Below are 18,315 nucleotides of genomic sequence, written 5' to 3' on the forward strand. Positions count from 1 at the left end.
AGCAGTGCCTGTGGGCAAACAGGGCTACTCCCAAGAGCCCGGGGGCTGGCAAGGGAGCAGCGGGATGAGGGCTGCGGTGGGGCAGCTGCTCTGGGCTCCTGCCCCCGCAGCCACAGCTCGCCACAGGCACCACAGAGCGGTGCTGCAGCTGGGGCTGCCATGGCAGGGCAGCAGCCACACCTCTGCCACGCTGGGAGTGTCCTCCTCTGTGCTGCTGGCCAAAAGCAGCGCCCCAGGACACCCTGCAGAGCCCAGCCCTTGGCACAGCTGGCAGCACAGGCTGGCACTGATCCCTGCCCAGAACCAGCCCAGCCCTTCTTTTGTTCCTTTTTATTAGTAAGGGATTGAAAACATAGTTAAATACATTTCTTTACTGATAATTTACAGCTGTTTCTGCAGCAGAAAATGGGTGCCATTAAATCAGTAGCAGTAATTCAGGAGACGCACTCTGAGGCTTTGTCCAGCTCCCTGTGCAGCCGGCCTGAGGGACAGACAGGGCCCAGGATGTCCAGCTCAGCCCTGGCCCAGCTTCAGGGGATGTCAGACTGGACCCAGCCCTCACCTCCATCCTTGTACACGAACAGGGGCAGGAGAATGGGGCTAGGGTCTTGGGTTGGTGTCTGAAAGCAGTGGAGGAGGAGGGAAAGTAGAGCTGCTGGAGGGCAGGTCCGGCACTGGAGGCCTCTGTGAGCCGTGGTGGCTTTGGGGAGGGTGTGTCCCCTTTCCTGATGGAGCAGGAAGGGTGACAGGAGTCAGTAAACCACCTCGTACACCGTGGCCTTCTTGTCGCCAGAGCCCGTAACAATGAATTTGTCGTTGACAGAGATGTCACAGCTCAGGACTGACGAGGACTCCTTAGACTGTGAGGGAGAGGGCAGAAGGTGAGAGCAGGGCTGGTGCTTGGAGCCACCATCATCCCCCCTGCACAAATGCCTCAGCCCACCTGGAAGATGCTGGCTCCATAGGGTGCTCTCCAGGCGTTGAGCAGGTTGTCCTTCCCTGTGCTCACAAACCACTTCCCTGGGACAGGAGACAAATAGTGGCAATGTTTGGGACTTCATTCGGGGGAACTGAGCAAGGGGGAGTAAACCACAGAGATAAATCTGAGGCTATCCACAGCCCAGACAGAAAAGAAGTCCCTTGCCTACCACAGGAGGCGAATTTGAGAGAGAGGACACAGCTCTCGTGGAGGTGCAGCTGGTACTTGTCGGGTTTGGTGACGTGCAGGATCTCCACGTTGCTGCTCTCCATCCCCACCGCCAGCCACTCTCCCATGGGGCAGTAGCCCAGGGAGAAGATCTGAGGGGACACACAGGCTCACACAGTGGCCCAGCAGGTCCCACCTGGCCCCGTGGTGCTGCCAGAGGGCTGCAGCCCTACCTGGGAGCTGAAGTCGTGCTGCTGCAGCTGCCGCCCCTCCCGCAGGTCCCAGCAGCGCACGGTGTTGTCCAGCCCTCCTGTCCACAGCTTGGTGCCGTAGTTAGAGATGTCAATGCAGCTGGCACCGTCTGTGTGGCCTTGAAACTGCCTGGGAAAGAGGGGGATGGAGAGGGCAAGGGCACAGCTGTCAGGGCAGCCAGCTCCCCAGGAGCTAGCATCTCCCCCTGTGCCTGCCCTATAACCACTGCCCCAGACTCACCTCACCATCGTCTGGTTCTGCAGGTCCCACACCACGATGTTGCCGTCGCTGCAGCAGGAGAAGCAGACTTTGGCATCAGGGCTGATGGCCAGGGCGTAGCAGGCAGGGGCAGAGGAGGTGAGCTCAGCCTTGATGCGGGGCGTGGGGGCTGCCAGGTCCCAGATGGACAGGGTGCTGGCCTCCCCCCCCACGATCAGGCTGCGGCCGTCGGGGAGCAGCTTGCAGGAACGGATGTAGTTGTCACGGTTCTGAACGGGGTGGGGGGGACAGGCAACAGGGCAAGGCAAGAAGGAGATGATGAGCACATGGGGCTTGCAAGAGACACATCTCCTTCTCTCACTGCAGATGGGAAAGGCCCCTCTGTCCCCTCCACTGAAACAGGGGCACATTCCCCTTGCCAGCCCCACCCCAAAGGCTTTTCTGCTCCTCCTCCTCCTCACCAGGCAGTCCAGCTGAGCCACGGCCGTCTTGGTGCCTGGCTGCCCCACGTCCCACACCTTGACACAGCCCTTGCCCCCGGTGTAGACGTGGCGTGTGGAGTTGCTGATGGTGACAGCACAGACCACCTCGCCGTGGGTCAGGGTGTGCAGCTGCCGCGCGTGCCGGGGGATGCCGGAGCCGATGAGGGCATCGGGGGGGAAAGGCACCGGCTGCATCTGCCCGTCAGCGCTGACGTGGAAGGAGTAGGCCCTGGAAGGGAGCAGAGCAGTGAGAAGCACAGCAGAATCCTGCGCGGACAGAGGCCGGTGCCACGTGTGGCCCAGCGGCTCTGACACAGGCAGCAGGGTTTGGAGTCAGAGGAATGGAAGGAGTTTTCAGTAGAAGGAAGAAAAAGAGAGGCCTGAACGACCCCTGTGTGATGCCTGAGGGCAGGTGGTGACCTCTCTCAAGCCAAGGTGGAAGGTGCCCGTTGTGCTCTTGCTAATGAGGGCTTTAATTACACAGCTCCTTGTTACCACCAGCTGCCAGGAATGGCAGTGCTGGACTCGGGATTGGAGAGCAGCTCCCCCTCTGCCCTGCCCTGGGTGAGCCCTTGGGAGGGAGATGCTGCCAGCGCCGGGCTCAGCCCCTTGTCCCCACCCTCCCTACAGCCCCAGCCCGTGCAGCACTTACGGCTTCCCTCCAGGGATGGTGGAGAGCGAAGAGGAGAGGGTGGAAGCCCTCAGGTGAGGGTGCGACTCAAACGCCACCTGCACAGACAGCAAAGGGCTCATGAGGAGCACAGCACACCAAAGCTGGGCTCAGGCTCCCTGCACACCCTGGGACCAGGCCAGCCTGGCTCTGTGCAAGCTCCCTGCATCCTCACATACAGTGACCAAGGCCAAAATGGGTTCCCACAGACACAGTTACACACCAGTGCAACCAGTAATGGCTTCTCTGAGCACACTGAAGCCTCCAGCAGCCTCACAACCCAGCCAGCTCTGGAAGGGAGCCCTTCCTACAGCCACATCCCCCAGCTCAAGCCCCAGGGGACAGTGCATGCCCAGGGGACAGGCAGCAGAGGCAGCACACCCAGCCTCTCCCTCGGTGACTTACCACGGGGGAGCGGCCGTAGAGCACTGCGCTGCTGACCTGGGGTGAGAGGTGGATGCCCATGTAGAGCCCAGGGGCTGGGAGCTCCCCGCTGAGGGTGGCGTGGGGCAGCATCCCCAGGGAGGACGTGTAGGGGCTGGAGGAGCTCAGGGGGCTGCGGAGAGCTGCACGAGGAGAGACCCGCGTCTTGGCCCTGGCCCACGGGCGTGAGCGAGCGTCACCCGGGGCAGAGGGACACCTGGTGACTGCACAGCCACCCCCTCCAGCCCACGCTGCCCAGCCCTGAAGCACCCAGCTTCATGCAGCCCCACTGAAACGACAACTCCTCAGAGAACAAACAGAAAACCCCTGCCCTACACCCCGACCATGACCCTGAGCCCACCCGGTGTGTGACAATGGCAGAGGTGCTCCTGTTGGCCATGATTCATAGGTGGGATTTTGTGGAGCAAAACGGCCCTGCCAGCTCTGCTGGTGGCAGACAGGGTCCTGCCTCCCTCCACCCCAGCCCCAGGGCTGTCACAGCAGAGCTGACCCCGAGCTGTCCCTGGACACTCACTGACGGTGTCGGTGCTGGGAGCCTTGGCCGGGGGTGGCCGGAGCGGGATGGCCGAGCTGGGCCCAGGGCCAGGAGTGAGGGAGTCACGGGCTGGTGAGGAAGAGGAGGGCTTGGAGGTGGGAGCGCTGGCCACAGAGTCAGTCTGTAAAGCAGAGGAAAGAAAAAGCAGCTTCAGCAGTGGGACCAGAGCCCAGGCCAGCCCTCCCCAGCCCCATACTGCACCAGCAGCCTCCACACCTTGCAGGGTGGAAGCAGCTCCTGGATGGAGCTGGACAGGGACTGGCCATCCAGGGCCTGATCTCCACTCTCCTCACAGCTGTAAATGCCCCATACAAGCTTTGGGCCACCCCAAACTGCCCCCACCCTGCAGTGCCCACCAGCACAAGACCCCACAAACACATCTGCTGCTCCCTCAAGCAAAACTCCTCCTGCATGGGGGGGCACCCCCATCCCCAGCCTGGGACCAAAGAGGATGCCTGGCATGAACTGGCCTCTCCAATCCCCACAGCTATTTCATTCCTTGGTTTTTTTTTTTCCTTGCCTCTCCTATTTCTTCTGCTTTTTCTGTCTGGGGATTTTGTCGACACCAGCAAAGGGAAAAAAAAAAAAATTAATAACAGAGAAAAGCTACGTGCTGTGCTGGCAGATTGCTCAGGGCGCTTTGTCTGCTCTAATCCGATTGTGCCGGGGAGCTGCTGCTCGCTGCTGCCCACAGCCCCCAGCTGGCTCCTGACCCCAGATGGGGGGACCTATCACTTGGTCCCTGCGGTGGCTGGGAGGCCAAGGAGTGGCAGAAACATCCCTCCCCCTTCCCACATGCTGATGTTTCAATCTGAGCACTGGACTGGTGCTTGGCAAGGAAGAAGGAGGAGGAAAAAAAACACAGGAAAAAAAAAAAAAAAGAAAAAAGGAAAAATCAATTGCTGTGAGCAGCTCTGGGGAATTCTGCAGGCAGGCGGGTGGAGAACACTGCAGAGCTTGTCCTCTGCCTAGCAGCACTTACCCTACCCCGAGGGCACGGACCTCTGCCCCCAGGGTGGGGGGTGGCAGTGGGTACAAACCACGGGCATTTCTGTGCCCGTTTTGCCCTGCAGCAGACTGGCCAGACAGAGCAATTCAGGGCCATGAATTGCTGGCTCCAGGGGCTCTTACCGGGCTCTGCTCCTTGGGCTGCAAGGGTGTGGTGCTCCCGCTGGAGCGCAGGGACGCGGGGCTCTGGGGCAGCTCCCGGCGGCGACCGGGCGAGCGGCCAGGGCTGCCGGGCTCCGAGGGAGGGTCCTGGGGGGAAAACAGCTCTGTAGGAAACAGGAACCCCTCTGTGTAGGAGGGCAGGCATGGCAGGGACCCTGGGGAACCACCCAGGATCTCCACCAGTCCCCTTGGCTGGAATGAGGAGCAGCCTCCGTTCTGCTCTCCTGGATGAGAAACGGCCTCGATTTTCCTCTTTGAATAAAATGAGAGGTGACAGCAGGTTCAAAGGACACTGGTGGCCACGGATGCCTTCACAAGGAGGGATGGAGATCAGCACACAGGAGGAGCTGAGAAAAGCTGCCATTTCAGAGGCAAGGCCAGCCCCCAGTTCTTGCACTCCTATAACCATTCAACCAGGTCTGTGACTTTTTATCACTACAATGAGTAGCTTTCATAAGCATCATTTTCTGCAAATTCCTGCTGATCTTCCTTTCAGGGCTTGTATTTTCCTAAGAAGTATGACAAGTAAAAAAGACCTCATGTCTTTCTCTCCCCTCTGTCTTCTAGGAAAGGAACAATTATGTCCCCAAAAACATCTCTACCAAGAATAGTGGTGGCTGGGATTGAGTTATATCACGTGTGCCTCAGTCAGGAAAGGTTGTACCAGAGGCAAGTCGCAGTTCCATTGCAAAAGAGTGGAATTCAGTGAATCCCCTGCCCTGGGGTGTGTTAAAGTCGAGGCTGCTCAAGGGCCAGGCAGATCAGGACGTGGGCTGGAGGTCCGGGGCTGGCAAGGCCAGGGTGTGCCACGAGGCTCCTGCCACCTCCACCCACAGGAGCTGCCAGCAGCAAGCCCAGCTCCATGGAGCTCTCATCCCAGCTTATCAGCCTCCCCACATGGGATGCTGCAGCAGAGGGGCTGAAAGGGGATTGTGAAGCAGAGCCAGGCCTGTGGCTGGCAAAGCTGAGCCCTGGCTGGCACAGCCTCCCCAGAGCAGTGGGAGTGGAATCAGTCTTGGCTGGCACAACGCACTGGAGCAGGGCTGGCACGTGTCCTGGCTAGCTGCTGCTGCCCAGCAGCAATGAGCTGGAGCCTAAAGAACCCCAAAGCTGGGAAACCAGAGTCCTAACCCTAACAGCTGCAGCTTGAGCAGGATACCTTGCCAGGCTCCAAGGGCTTACCTCATCCACCACCAGGTTGTAGTCACTCTTGTCCCCATCGCTGTCCTGCAAGGAGGGAGGAATCCAGAAGGGCTCAGTCAGGACAGGGAGATGCTGGACCAGGCTCTGTGTTCTGCCCAGGACCCCAGACAGCAGAGGGACCCATTTTCTCCTGTACATCCCTCCATGGACCAACACAACCATGTCCTGCTGGCAGCGACCCAGACCTTGGGCTGGGAGTCCTCCTTGGGACTCCTCATTTGGTTTGTTCTTGTTCCCAGGACCCCAGCCCTCTGCAGCAGGGCAGGGCAGACACCTCCCCCCAGCCACAGCCCTTGGTGCACTCACAGAATGCCCAGGCAGCTCCTTCTCCTCCCGCTTCCGCTTCAGCCCCGTCCGCTCCTCGTCCTGCAGGCTCTCGGCAGGGGAGGAGGAAACACTCTGAGGCAGAGAGGGACAGGAAGGTGTGTGAGCCACCCTGGGGGCAGCCAGCCACCCCTCACCTCTCAGTGGGGCCAGACCCTGCTCCATGACCACCTCCATCTGGGCAAAGCATCTCCCTGGCTGGTGGGAAGGACCCCAAAACCAAGTGAGGGACATCCCCAGCACTACCACAGAGAGATCCACCCCTGCAGAGACAACGAGCCAGGGTGGAGCAGAAAATCCCCACTGGAGTGGTGTTTACTTCACCTCAACCCTGCAGTGAGGGCTGGGAAGCAGAATGGGGCCAAGCAGGAAGAACAGCCCTCCCCCAGATGCTGCTGGCAGCTGCAGGGGTGCCACACATCCCCTGGCATCCCCACACTCGTGACAATGCAGCCAGAAAGGGATGGAGGTGCCAGAAATGGATGGAGGTGCCCAATCCCAGGCTCCCTGCAGCTGATTGCTCTCAGCACAGTCAGATCAGCAGCTCTGGCACAGCACCAGGCAGCAGAAAGGGCATCCCTGTCCCCCAGGCAATCAGGGGCAGTCATGGCATCACAGACACCTCCTCTACTTCCTCCTCTCCCACCTTGCAAGCTCAAGATCAGTGCTCACAGCTCCCCAATGGAGATCATTAACCCTTCCTTCCCTGATTGTACCCTGGATTCTGCAGAGCTACTGTGGAGCCTGGGAAGGGAGTCACAGCTCTGGGACTGGGGAGATCCTAAAAGGGAGGGGGCAGCCAAGGACTGTAGAGGGGCTGAGAGCTCTGAGACCTGTTCAGAATGATTCTTAAACTGGAAACTCCTTGAAAAGGACAGAGCTGGTTATTTTGGGAGCAGCCCTTGATCTTTAGCTCCTTGCATCAGTGAAGACTGAATTGAGGTGGCCCAGAACATTCAGTTACAAAACCCTGATGCAAACACAGCCCACCCAGGCCAGCAAAGCTCATCCAGCAGCCCCATCCCTCCCCAGGAGCCAGCAGCCAGCCTGCAGCACACTGGAGATGCCACCAGGGCCAGCTGAGGCCACTTGCTTGTCACAACTCACCCGGCTTGGGGTGTGTTCTGGAACCAGGCAGCAGCAAGGAGAGTGTCCCAGGTCCATGTCAGAGCAGAAGGGAAGACAGGAAGAGGTTGTTAATGCCAAGTCTGTGCCCCACATACCCAGGCAGGAAGGAGAGAGGGGCACAGCAAGGCAAGGCAGGAAACAGCAGAACACAGGTTAAGAAAACAAACAAACAAACAAAAAATCACACCTGATTTCCCACTTTGCCCACCTGAAGTGTGGATTCTCTGTTGTCTAATGCCAGGTCAGCACTTTGGTGTCCCTCAGGGAAGAAGGGGAATCTCTATCCACCCACCTCCTTCCAAGAAATTATCCCAGTTTTGGAATCTCTTCCCTAGACATGACAATAGGTCCAAAGCCACCAGGAGGGGAGGAGCTGGCTGGCCAGCTGAGATCCCTGAATCACACCCATCCTATTTCCTTAGGAAGCCATGCCTAAAGCCCTGCTTGGAAACTGTCTGAGGCTTTTGTACATGCACAGCAAAGCAGATCCACTTCCCTGAGCCCAGGGGAGAAGAGCCAGGTATTTACTGCAAATCCAAGCACAGGGTTGTGGGCTGGAGTTCAGCAACCTTCCCTGGCTCATTTTTGCTTCTAAAGATCCACCAGCATTTGGAGAGAACAAGCCCAGGTCCCTGCTGGCAGAAAGAGGCAGGCAGGGATGGGAAGCTGAGGGATTCTTGTAGGCACTGCTCCAAGGCCGTGGTCTGGAGTGGGACCAGATGCCTGCCATCAGCCCTGCACCCCTGGCTCAGCCTGACTCACACCAGCTCTGCCTAACTATGGCAGAGCACTGAGGATTAACCCTGGACAGATGGAGCATTTCAACCCCTTTTTTTTTTTTTTTTTTTTTTTTTTTTTTTTAATAAGGAATGGCCCTCACCATGGCCAAACACCCAGGCTGGGAGAAGTTCTGGCTGGAGGCACGGGCTGCCCAGGCTCTGAGGGTTAAGCAGGCTCAGCACAGCACAGCCTGCTTTTATTCTCTCCCTGGACTTTGTTTTCCTCCTTTGTGGAAGCCATCCTTAAAGAAACACGGACAGGATTTGATCTGCAGACAGCTGTGTGCAGGGGGGCAGAGCTGCCACCGACAGTTTCCTGCTGCTCTTTTCACCACCTCGAAATCTCACAGGCCAAAGCAGCCCATGAGAACCTGCAGCAAACCCCACCCAGTGCCCAGCTCTGCTGCTGCTCTTGGGTCCTGACCCGAGTGCCTTTCAGTCAGCACCTTCCCCAGGGGAGTCTGCAGGGAAACATCACTCCTGCTAAATTTGGCTGCCTGTTTCCAGCCCACAGAGCAGCCCAGAGCCTCTCTCCTTGTCCCTGCCTCCTCTCAGCACAACCACTCGATGCCTGTGCTCTGAAAAGGTGACTTGAGCTCAGAGCAGCCTCTCTCCCCTTTGTGCAGCCCTTCAGCAGCAACAGGCCATGAGCAAAGCTGGGCAGCCTTGCTAATTTGGCCCAGGCCTGCCAGCAGCATTCAGAGCACTGATTTAATGATGATTAAATATTGATGATGTTTGTAAGGCACTCGGTGATCCTGACAGGAGGAGGCACCCATATGGACTAGGAATTAGTGTAATTTACACTGCACAACACACGCAATGAGGCTCTACTTTCTAAATTCCTTGCCCCAGGCCTGTGGCTGTCACAGTTTCTACCAGGGACTTGCAACAGTATTTTCCCTAAAAGTCTCATCTTTAAGTATCAGATCTTTACTTGGTGTAAACCCTGGTGTAAAAAGAGGATTTCTTTGTGGTGGGAGCAAATGGAGGAGGGGATCCTCATGGAAACACCCAGGGGAGCAGGGAGACCTGTGTGTGTGCACAAACCCCTGCCCAGAGCCAGGGCAGCACACACAGCATCCCTGCAGAGCAGCAGCTCCCAGGTCAGAAACAGAGCCAGCCTCCTGGGGCTGCAGGCATTTCATGAGCTGCATTTGCCATCCCCGGGGATGCAGCAGCCAGGAGCCTCAGGAAAGAGGCAGCAGGATCCCTGCACACGCTGCCCAGCACTGACTCAGCCAGCCTTTAAAGGGTTAACCCAGCTGTGCCTCTTCCCCTTACCTCTGTTCTCCCCATCCTGGGCCACTCTGTCCTCCTTGGTGGCCAGCTGAGCCATCAGTGCCCCCGAGAGGGCCAGGAGCCCCGAGGTGCCGCTGGCCCCGCTCAGGCTAGAGGGCTGCATGCTGGAGGGGTGGGGTGCCAGCGGGAGGGGGGATGCGTGGTGGGAGAGGTGCTGAAGCTGCTGCTGCTGAAAGAGAAAGAGCAAATGGTCCTGGATGTGGAGGAGGAGGCACAGCCATGCCCGGGCTCTCCCCTCCCCGCGGGCTGCGATGCGAAGCTCGATGGGATGAGACAGGGATGGGGAGGGGGCAGTGGAGCTGTGGAGGCTGCACAGGCTGGGTCACACCCTGCCCCTGCCCCTTCCCCCGCGGGCTGCCCGGGCTCCGAGGGCTCAGCACAGCCTCTTTTATTCTCTCTCTGGACTCTGTTTTTCTCCTCCCACCCACGAGTCCCTCCGTGCTGCAGACACCCAAGCCAAGGCTCTGCTCTGCCCTGCTCTGTCCTCCCAGAGCATCCAACGCCTTCAGGACACCGTGGCAAATCCCTTCACCACAATGGGTTATCAAAATAGTAAAAACCGTGATTTCCCTCATCACTGCAGGGCCCGAACCCCCAGGCAGGAGAGATTCTTTGTCCACAGCCAGGCAGTGCAACTCACCCCGACGATGCTGTTGAGCTCCCCCATGGTCACCTGCTTGGCCCGTTCCACTGCCTGCAGGACCTGCTGCTGGTGCTGGGAAGAGCACAGAGCACGGGGGTGGTCACACCTGGCTGGAGGGAGCCCTTGGCTCCACACTGCTCCACCCACCCCTGCACAGTCCCTTCTCCCACCCCTCCAGCCCAGGCTGGAGGTTTCCTTCCCCAAAACCTCCTGCTGTTCAGGCTGGACTTTGATTTGCCCCTTCCCAAGAAGCCAGAGCAATGTGATGCCCTCCCCCCACACCTCCTCCTTACCTCCTGCGTCAGGAAGGGAATAATCTGGGCACAAATGGCACTCAGCCTCTTGACAATCTCTGCCTGAAAGAGGAAGCAGGTATCAGCAGGTATCACCAGAGATGGAGGGCTCTGAGCCCCATCCTGCCCCCCCTGCAGCAGCCAAGCATCCTGCAAACACTCAGCCCTGGCGGAGGAGTTAAACTCTCCCCACCCACGCCCTCTTGGCGGAAATTCTCCTGCTGCCTCTGCATCCCTGCTGGGATTTCCCGAGCTGCTGCCAAGGGAGGGCTCTGCCCAGGGCTGCTGGACCCCCTTAGGCTGCCAGGCACATGGGAGGGAACCCACGTTTAAATCCCTCCGTGGCCCCAGGCCAAGGCAAGCTCCAAGCTGTCAGTCCTTTCGCAGCCCAGCTGGCTTTGCTGAGCCCAAACCCATCCTGGCTCTGCGGGCTGCCGTGGCCAGCGGGCAGGGACGGAGGGGAGCCGAGCCACAGGCGCTGGCAGCGGGCCCTGCCTGTGCCTTCCCTTCCCAAACATCCAACTCAAAGCCAGGGCAGACCAACCAGGATGTAGAACTGCACAGATTCAGCCCTCTTGGCATCGTACTGGCAAATTCCCCAAGGCTGGTTGTACCTGCCCTGACCCAGAGCAGGGACTCCGCTCCCATCCCCATCAAGCCCTGGGACAGCTCCCCGTGCTCCTTCAGAGGCACAAAGCACCCCCAGACCTGCCCCTGCCCACAAGAGAAAGCAGAAAACCCAGTGCATCCTCTGAGGAGAGGCTCTGTGGTTGCAGACAAACCCACAGCCGGGCTGTGTTCCCACCAACGCGAGCAGCACTTCCGAGGAAAGGGGCTGCGACTTCAGCCCAGCCTCTCCAAGAGAAAACCCACATCTCCTGGGGAAAACTGGATTCCCCCCCTGCTGTAAATCCACCCTGGGACTGGCTGCTCTGAAGGGTTTTATCAGCTCAGGTTTCTGACAATCCCTGCCGGTGTTGCAGAGGTCAAACCAGGCTGGGAGCCAAGGGAGAACAAAGGGAACATTCACCTGCTGTGCTCAGAGGCCGCTGTGCCCCACACCCACCAGCACCCTGTGCTCACCTGCAGGTCCCAGCTGCTCTCTGAGCCACTGCCACCATGCCCACAGAGCCAGAGACCCCCTCCTCCAGCCCTCTCCTGCTCAGGCTTCCACTTCTCAACCATTTGGCCACCACCTCTATCACCTCGTGGGCAGAGTCCCCGGCCCCACTTGGCTTGGGCCACCCCTGGCTCCCGGTCCCACTGGATCCTGGAGCATGTAAGGGTGGCAGGAATGTGCTCGTGGTCTCCACCACACTCCCTGCTAACAAAAGGAGCAAACTCGGAGGGGCTGAGCCAGCTGGAGGGATATGGCAGTTGACTTGCCACTTTGTCAGGCATTGGTCCAAACTAATTTCCCTGGCAGAGAGCCCATGATGACTAGATTGATAAATCTGAAGAGGGAAAGCAAATTAACGCTGGAACAAAAGGGGAACCAGGGAAGGGTGAAAACACTCCTCTGGCTTTGGGAAAGGAAAAGGGGATTAAGAAAAAAAGAAAAAAAAGACAATCCATTTGCCTCTGGGCTCTAGCTCCTGCTGTTTCCTCCACATCCCTCCTTCAAGTGGGGCCCCAGGGAAGCACTGCAGGGAGGCACCAGGGCTCACAGCAGGGCTCCAAGCAGTTCGTCTTTGGGATGGGGAACTCAATAACACATCCTGACAACTGCAGGATCCCTTTGTAAGCCAGTTCCTTGCACAGAGCTGTCACACCTCCCATGCCATTAGAGCTACACGGCTCAAGGGAGATCATTTTCCAACAAAGTCTCCAACCTTGGCCTCTTCCCCACCCTCCCCTGCTGCTGGCCTGGCCCCCACTGCACTCACCTGCTTGTGCATTTCAATGTTCAGGCCGTAGGACATCTCGTAGTACTGAGAGGAAAACCACAACACAGCCTGGTTAGGAGCTGTCCAGAGCAACTGGCCCAGGACCAGCCTGGGGTTTGGCTGGCTCCAGCACACAAGGAATGGCTGGGATGCTGTGCCAGGAACCTGGGACAAGGTAGGCAGCAGCCACAGGCTGTTAACACCTGCAATTTCTGCATTTATTTAAGCCAGGAGAAGCCAGTCCTGCTTCCCCCCAGATCCTGTCCTGGCTCATCCCACCCCACTTGGAATGTGTTTTCACACCCTGGCACAGCTGCCCACCCACTCAGCCTGTGCAGAGCAAAGATGACAACAGATTACACCCTTCAGCAGCCACCAGTGATTCTGCAAGGGGTGCTGACCCCAGTCCCTCACACCTGGGGAGAAAAGGGGACCAGGGGACCTGCTTTCCTCCAGCAAAGCCAATTCCACAGGTAGCAATCCACTTCTGGAAATCCCTGAGCCTCCAGGATGTGGGGAAGGATCCCAGCTGATGGGTGAGAGGAACATGCCCTGCAGTATCAACACCCTGGCCTCACAGACAGGGCTGTATTCACCCCTGGATGGGGCTTGCCCAAGCTCTCATCTTTTTGCCTCTTGGATGGTGTCACTTGGGTTTCCCCGTTCCCCAGAGGGGCTGGTAGGGTCAGATGCTGAAGGAGAAGGAACTGCTCTGCTGTCCCCATCCTCTTTCCTTTCTCCCAGCAGCTTCTCTGCTCCTGGCAGGCTCTGGCTGGTGCCCAGGTCAGTCTGTCTTGGGGCCTGTTAACTCCTCACCGGCAACTGTGGAGGGCTTCTGCCCTGCTCCTTCCCCTTCCACCCAAACCAAGAGCCTTGGAGCATCAGTTCTTAAATACCCACCTCTAGGGAGAGAGAGGCGGAGGAGTGGGGAGCTCCCTTACAAGGCCAGATAGAAAAAGGTCAAAAAAAAAAAAAAAAAAGACAAAACCTATGGCAGGATTCCCGGGCTCAAGCAGCACTGAGCACCAAGACAGCAGCAAAAAAAGCCAGCGCTGCTAGAAATGGTGATTAACTCCTTCCTCCCTCACATCTCCCCAGCCCCAAGGTCAGCACAGGGCAGGGCAGTGGCTCCCTGGGGCGAGTGTCTGAGAGGAGCCCAGCACCCAGAGGACAAAGCCCAGGGGACAGCCCTTCAGGGGAGGCAGGGGGACACAGCAGGGGCAGCTCACCATGACATAATGTCTCTGCATCTCGGTCTTCTCGCTCACCAGCTTCTCGCATTCCAGCTTCAGGCTGCAAAGGGGAGCCAGGGCTTCCATTCAGCTCCTGCCCCATCCCTGGGACCTCAGCAAGCACAGCACATCTCCTGCCTGCCCCACGGGGCTGCAAGTGTCACTCACCCTCCCTGGGGCACCCGCTGTGCTGTGCACACACCTGTGGCACCCACCCAGAGCTCTGTTCCCTCCCTGCCCCTTCACCTCGCTCAGTCAGAGGCTGATCTTCCCCTCGGGACCCCCGCTCAAGACCTGTCACCCCAGCTGAGGGTTCCACGCTGCCCCCGAGCCCAAACCCCTCTCCCCTTCCTCCGCAGGCGCCTTTTCTCCACCTCCTCCTTCCCCACTTTCCCCCTCCCGAGCGCCTCCCTTGTCCCATCACACCCCGGCCCCACCTGTGGTACTGCGCCTGCAGGAACTGAAATTCCTCCTTGATGCGGTCGCAGATTTCCAGCACCGAGAACTTGAAGGGCTGCCCGGGCTGGAGCGGGGGCTGCGGAGAGACAGCCCGGCTGGAGGCTGCGGCTCGGCTCCCCGGCCCGGCCCGGCCCGGCCCCGCCGCCCCCGCGGCACTTACCGGGTGCCGTCCCTGCGGGAACATCCTGAGCGCCCGGGCTGCCGGCCCGGCCCCCCCGCTCCCCGGGCGCTGCCGCCCGCCCCTCCCGCGGGGGCTGCCTGGGCTCGGCGGGGATCCGGGGTGTCACCGAGCGGCGCGGGCGGCGCTCCCGGGGTCTCCGCTCGCCCCCGGCGGGGCCGGGGCGGGGCTGGGGCGGCCCCGGTGGGGGGGAGCGGCCGCCCGGCCCCGCGCGCCCCGGCCGCCCGCGCCCGCTTAAGGAGGCGCGTCCCCGCGGGGTCGGGACAACGCGAGCGCGCCACCGGAGCTCCCGCGCCGGCCCCGGGACCGCGCCGGCCCCGCGCTCGCACGGCGATGCCGGAGACCGAGGAGAGCCCAGGGAAGGCGCCGGCTCTGGAGCCGCCGCTCCTGGCGCGAACGGAGCCGCTCGGGAGGCGCCTGCCCGCAGGGCTGCCCCAGCCCGGGGCTCACCGGGCGCTTCTCCCGCCTCGGGCTCCGCTACGCGCGCGTCCCCCAGCGCGGTCCCATTCGCGGCAGGTTCCCCCGTCCCCGGGGCAGCCTGGTCCCCGGGGAGCGATGCCAGGCGCTGCCACCGCCCCCACGCAGCGGGCGGACGCGGCACCGGCCCCCGGCGGGGCAGCGCGCGGGGGCGGACATCACAAACGAGGGCAGCCACATAGCGCCCGCCGGGCAGGGACACCACGGGCAGCGGGTCCCGGTGCACAGTCGGGCCTGGGCATCGGCCGGGCCGGGGTCCGTCGGGACCAGCCCTTGGTGCGCCCGGGGCAGTCCCCCGGGAGAGGCGGGACACGGCGGAGCGTCCCCATCCCGTCCCCTCCGCCCGCTCCACCTTAACCGGCCCCACAGCCCGCAGCGGCGGCGCTCGCACCGGCCATTGGCTGCCGCTGCGGGAGCGCCGGCCAATCGCGCTGCGCGGTTCCCACATGGGCTCGTGACGCCAGAGAGCGGGACGGCCAATAAGAAGCGAGCGGGCGGCCCGAGCCGCCAGGGCGGCGGCGCGGGGCACGCTGGGAGTTGTAGTCAGCCCTTGGCTACGCCCTCGCGGCGGCGGCGCTCGGGGCCGCTCTGTCCCGTCCCTGCCGCCGCCGCGGGCCCGGTGAGCGGCCCGGCCCGGGTCTGCCGTGGGGCCCGGCCCAGCGCCGGGAGTACGCGGGGCTCCCGCCGCGGGCGGCTCGGGCACGCAGACTGCGCGGCCCACGAGGCCTTGCGGCTGCCGCCGGCTGCCACTCAAAGTAACGTGGGGCGGCGGAGCGGCGGGGCTGAGCGGGAGGGCCGCGGGTCGGGCGGACCCGGAGCCGCCGGGCTCGGGCTCTGCGGGGCTGCTCCGGCCCGGGAGCGCTCGGTTGAGCCGCGGAGAGGAACGCACCGAGGGTCCCTGCCTTGTCCCCCGCGACCCCTCCAGCTGCGGCTGCTGTGGAGTCACCGCACTCGGGGGCGGTAAAAGCGAGCGAGGAACAACCTTTAAATATTGCAGGACCCAGCTGTACCTGGGCACTGCACAGGCAGGCACAAGGTTAAATATTTAATGTCTCGCATTTCATCCTAATCTTTTATTCATTGTGTTATTTACGTGCTGCATGCTGGCAGTGGCCAGGGCAGGGACGAAGTGCTGGGCTCTGGAGTCTCTCCCTCTTCTTGCCCCCATTGCCATCCATCCCCTGGTGTTCCTGCCTCTCCTTCCCAGCCAGGACTGGGGGCTCCAGTGACCTGGCTGGCCCCAGAGCCTGTCAGTCCCAAGGAAGGAGCCAACCCAACCCCACACTTGCTCCTTTACCTTTCCCTGGCCACAGGTGTTCACTGGGCATGCAGTGATGGACACCAGCTTAAACCCTCCAAAACCCTCCCTTCTATGCAGGCACATTGATGTCCATTGATACATCATATATCTGCACATATACCTGCATACTTTAATCCAAATGTAAAGTTTTAAAGGTTTAGTGTGTTTGTGCGGGTGTGTGTGTTGCCTTATTGGGAGAGTTGGGTTTTTTTGGTTTTTTTTACGGAAAGTGTATTTTCAAAGGCTGGAAACATTTCAGATCATGTTTCAAGGGAAGGATAGACTGAGGAGATGTTTCGCAGCATTTTTCAAAACTCCTTTCCGAAAATTGCCAGTTTTTCCTTAGGCAGTCTCTGTGCTCCCCTGTCTCAGGAGAGTGACACAGGTAAACCTGGAGCAGGCAGCTCCAGAGTGATGGGTGTCACACGTGTCTCGATCAGCCTCCATCAGTGATTGACATGAGCCCTGGAGCAGCACAGGCTGTAACCCAGAGATTAATTTGTGTTTGGATGGGAGAAAACAACGGCAGTTAACCCTTGGCACCCCCAGCAGCAAGAGGAGATGCTGCTGCCCCGGGAATGGGGACCTGGTTGTCACCACTGCAGGATGCTCTGCCACCCCCTGCAGCAGCCACACGCTCGTGCCTGGTGGTAGCAGGGTCTGGAAGAGCCCCAAAGGATGAGGACATTTGAAATCCATGCTGGGATCAAGAGACAAATGCTCTGAACAGCCCTTTGTTTATCAGCAGCAGAGAAATCAAACCAGCCCAGGCTTTGGGACACCCAGGAGCTCCATTTGAAACTGGATCCCAGAAAAAGAGGTTGCTGCTGTTGGAATTACCCCAGGGATTTTTACCTTTCAGCTCCCTTCCTGAATGCCAGCATGGGACAGGGGACACAGGACAGGAAGGGCAGCCCCTGCTCCACACCATGGGGCTGGTTGTTCCCACTCAGCCTCCTGTGTCCAGCACATCTCCAGAGTGGATGGTCAAGGGCAGAGCCCACCACATTTTGCAGAGAAACCGAGGGTGGCTGTGGCTCACCAAACCATCCTATTTTCAGCTGCTCTCTTGCCTACTTGAATGAGGAGCCATGAACTCAGCAGAGAGGAGTTCCTGGCACCTCAGACAATGAGAATTTCCCAGGGCAGCTGGCACAAACAGGGACTTCATCCTGGCTGGAGTCAGTCCTGGAATGAACATGAGATGGGAAGGGGAACTGAGGAAAGGATCTGGCAGCAAACCAGCGAGATCTAAGCCAAAGCTGCACTGGAAATCAAGGTTCCCCACTTCCCTGAGCTACACTTCCAGCACCAAACTACAGCTCCCCATCCCCAAACCCCCAGTGCTGGTGTCCAGTCTCCAAAGCCACTCGTCCCCAGAGCCCTTGGGGACAGGTGTCCCCTCCAGGTGTCCCTGGTTCCAGGGACTGCAAAAGAGGAATGGGAACCCTCAGAGCAACGCAGCAGCTGACAGACTCTGGTCTCTGCCTTCGATCCTGTGCTGGCTCCTGCTTGCACTTACCAGCTCTGAGTGGTTTTTAATTATTGATGCCTCCTTTAGCTTTTATCTGGTGCTCGCTGCAGCCAGGAAGAGCTCGGCGTTCCTGCATTAGCGGTGGATTGGGAAGGAAGCCGTGCTCCACCACCGCTCCTGGCGCTCAGGCTGTGCCATTGTTCCAGGCAGAGCTGTGCTGTAAAATGAGGAGGGTGGGAGCCACAGGGGGATGTGGCAGAGGCGGCTCCGACTCCCACAGGGAATGAGAGCCTGGGGGTTCTGTCCTGCGGGAAGGATCTGAAGGGGATGGACCCAAACAGGTGAAACCCAGTGAAAAATTCCCACCTGCTCACTGCATGGAGGAGGAAGGAGGCTGGGTTTAGACCCTCCAGTGACAGGCAGGTGGGAGGGAGGAGATGGGTGACAGCGGAGTTCTACCAAACCCCTGGTAGCTGTGAGCAGGAATCCAAGTCGAGCCCGGGTTAATGCTGTGCTGCTCGGTGGTGAGGCCGTGGGGCACAGCCAGAGGGGTCCTGCCCCTGCCCTGTGTGGCTGTCACTGGATCTCTCTCTACCCACCCTTTATGGGTCAGGGCTCTGCTGAGTTTTCCCAAGGATTCTGGGGCAGCATTGCTGGTTCTCACACCATCAACCTGGGTCCCTGTCCCACTCTGGCATCATGACCTCTGGAACATGAG

The 18,315-nt window shown here is 59.9% G+C and overlaps 1 protein-coding gene across 5 annotated transcripts; it reads right to left on the reverse strand.

The window, feature by feature from the left end:
- Window positions 1-315: 315 nt before the first annotated feature.
- LOC117008321 (transducin-like enhancer protein 2) lies at window positions 316-14,399 on the reverse strand. Of its 5 annotated transcripts, none has more exons than XM_033082069.1 (21): window positions 14,329-14,399; window positions 14,147-14,244; window positions 13,707-13,770; window positions 12,478-12,522; window positions 10,592-10,654; window positions 10,296-10,370; window positions 9,638-9,821; window positions 8,455-8,595; window positions 7,554-7,570; window positions 6,429-6,521; window positions 6,102-6,146; window positions 4,881-5,006; window positions 3,729-3,870; window positions 3,176-3,336; window positions 2,753-2,829; window positions 2,080-2,329; window positions 1,640-1,887; window positions 1,381-1,528; window positions 1,149-1,299; window positions 944-1,020; window positions 316-860 (listed from the first exon to the last, which is right to left on the reverse strand). In XM_033082069.1, exons 1-21 carry the CDS (start codon window positions 14,350-14,352, stop codon window positions 753-755), a joined length of 2,337 nt encoding a protein of 778 aa, XP_032937960.1. In that variant the 5' UTR covers window positions 14,353-14,399; the 3' UTR covers window positions 316-752. The 5 variants fall into 5 exon arrangements, 4 of the variants coding, with proteins under 4 accessions (XP_032937960.1, XP_032937961.1, XP_032937959.1 ...); XM_033082070.1 differs by having other exon boundaries at window positions 3,212-3,336; window positions 9,638-9,824; XM_033082068.1 differs by having other exon boundaries at window positions 9,638-9,824.
- Window positions 14,400-18,315: the final 3,916 nt, after the last annotated feature.

The sequence above is a fragment of the Catharus ustulatus genome, chromosome 29 (assembly GCF_009819885.2).
Source record: "Catharus ustulatus isolate bCatUst1 chromosome 29, bCatUst1.pri.v2, whole genome shotgun sequence".
Classification (NCBI taxonomy): domain Eukaryota; kingdom Metazoa; phylum Chordata; class Aves; order Passeriformes; family Turdidae; genus Catharus; species Catharus ustulatus.